Source organism: Opisthorchis viverrini, assembly GCF_000715545.1.
Source record: "Opisthorchis viverrini unplaced genomic scaffold opera_v5_9, whole genome shotgun sequence".
Taxonomy (NCBI): domain Eukaryota; kingdom Metazoa; phylum Platyhelminthes; class Trematoda; order Opisthorchiida; family Opisthorchiidae; genus Opisthorchis; species Opisthorchis viverrini.
The window spans coordinates 1,698,009-1,699,183 of NW_008751665.1; the positions used below are offsets into that span (position 1 = coordinate 1,698,009).

General features: G+C 43.9%; 1 protein-coding gene across 1 annotated transcript in view; it reads right to left on the reverse strand.

Moving 5' to 3' along the window:
• The window catches only part of T265_00884 (hypothetical protein), a gene marked incomplete at both ends in the record, with an annotated part of 19,168 nt that overhangs the window by 4,204 nt on the left and 13,789 nt on the right, over positions 1–1,175 (reverse strand). Inside the window, one exon of the mRNA XM_009164779.1 lies at positions 975–1,135. Coding sequence (XP_009163043.1) covers positions 975–1,135 — 161 coding nt within the window. The remainder of the gene's footprint in view (positions 1–974; positions 1,136–1,175) is intronic.

The following is a 1,175-nucleotide window of genomic DNA, read 5'->3' on the forward strand; positions in this document are numbered from 1 at the left end:
AACAAGTGAACGACCATATTTGGCCAATTAGTCATCCTATATATATATCCTATATATATCCTATATATCCTATATATTTACGCAGACGCTCTGTATGTTTTGTCCTGGCAATACAGCCGTGTCCCCAGTTCTCTGTCTTCTCCCTATCGCGTAGCCTGGCAGGCGCAGTGCAGGCGTAACCCAATAGCTCGGCCACCGCATCGCACCGCAAGATACAACAGGCTATATATTAGTTGAATCGAACTCACCAGTCAAAGTTACTGAAAGTTCTTAAAAAGTGCACGATCATTTTTATCTCTAATAGGGCTAACCAGGTAGGCAGTGTACCTGGGCGCAGACTGTGCGAATTGACAAATGTGATTCTGAGCCTAGCAACTTCGTCTGATTTGTTCCATTTGGAGCTAATCCAAAATTTTGAGAGGTCTCATAACCCCATTCGTCTACTATGCTACTAAAAAGTGCTCAGTTTACGAGGACATTCAAAGACAATAGCAGCTGCTACTCCTGTCTGAAGGCAAAAGCAATTCGCTTGCATCCTGCTTGTCCTCCTAACTCGATTTGGTCGATGGATTTCTTGCTGGAAGCGGGGGGGGGGGGTAACATTCTGAAGGAGACCGGTTAAGGATCTCTGGATAAAGTCTCATAAGGTTGTATACGTAAGTACGTACTAGGTCCACAAATGATTCTGAGCCAAAATAAACAAACGGTTCAACATAATCTAGTGAGTCTCGAATGTCAGGATGCCAATACCTTAATCAAATGTATGTGATAGTGTAGTGTTTGGTATCGACGGAGGCGTTCAGATCCCAACGGGGTCAAAATCTCCCTCATTTCTCTCGAAGCAGCTCTTCACAATCGGTATTAGGACGACGAGGAACAAATGCTTCTAAGTGTCGATAGATGAAAGGTCACACATTATTTTGCGAAGCAGAAAAGAAGAAAAGAAACTCACAAACTCATATAGCATCATAAACGAGAGATTCAGTTGAGTCTCTCGTGAAAACCAAATCGATTTGCAAATGAGTGGACTTCTCGAAAACGGTGCAATTTGGGTTCAAATAGATCATAAGGTTGACGGAAACTCGGGGACTGCGCCTACCTGATGAGCCCCAAGAAGGGCGAAACCGGTCGTGGGCTGTCAAAGAGTTTTCGGCAACCTTGTGAGTAGTTTCCTT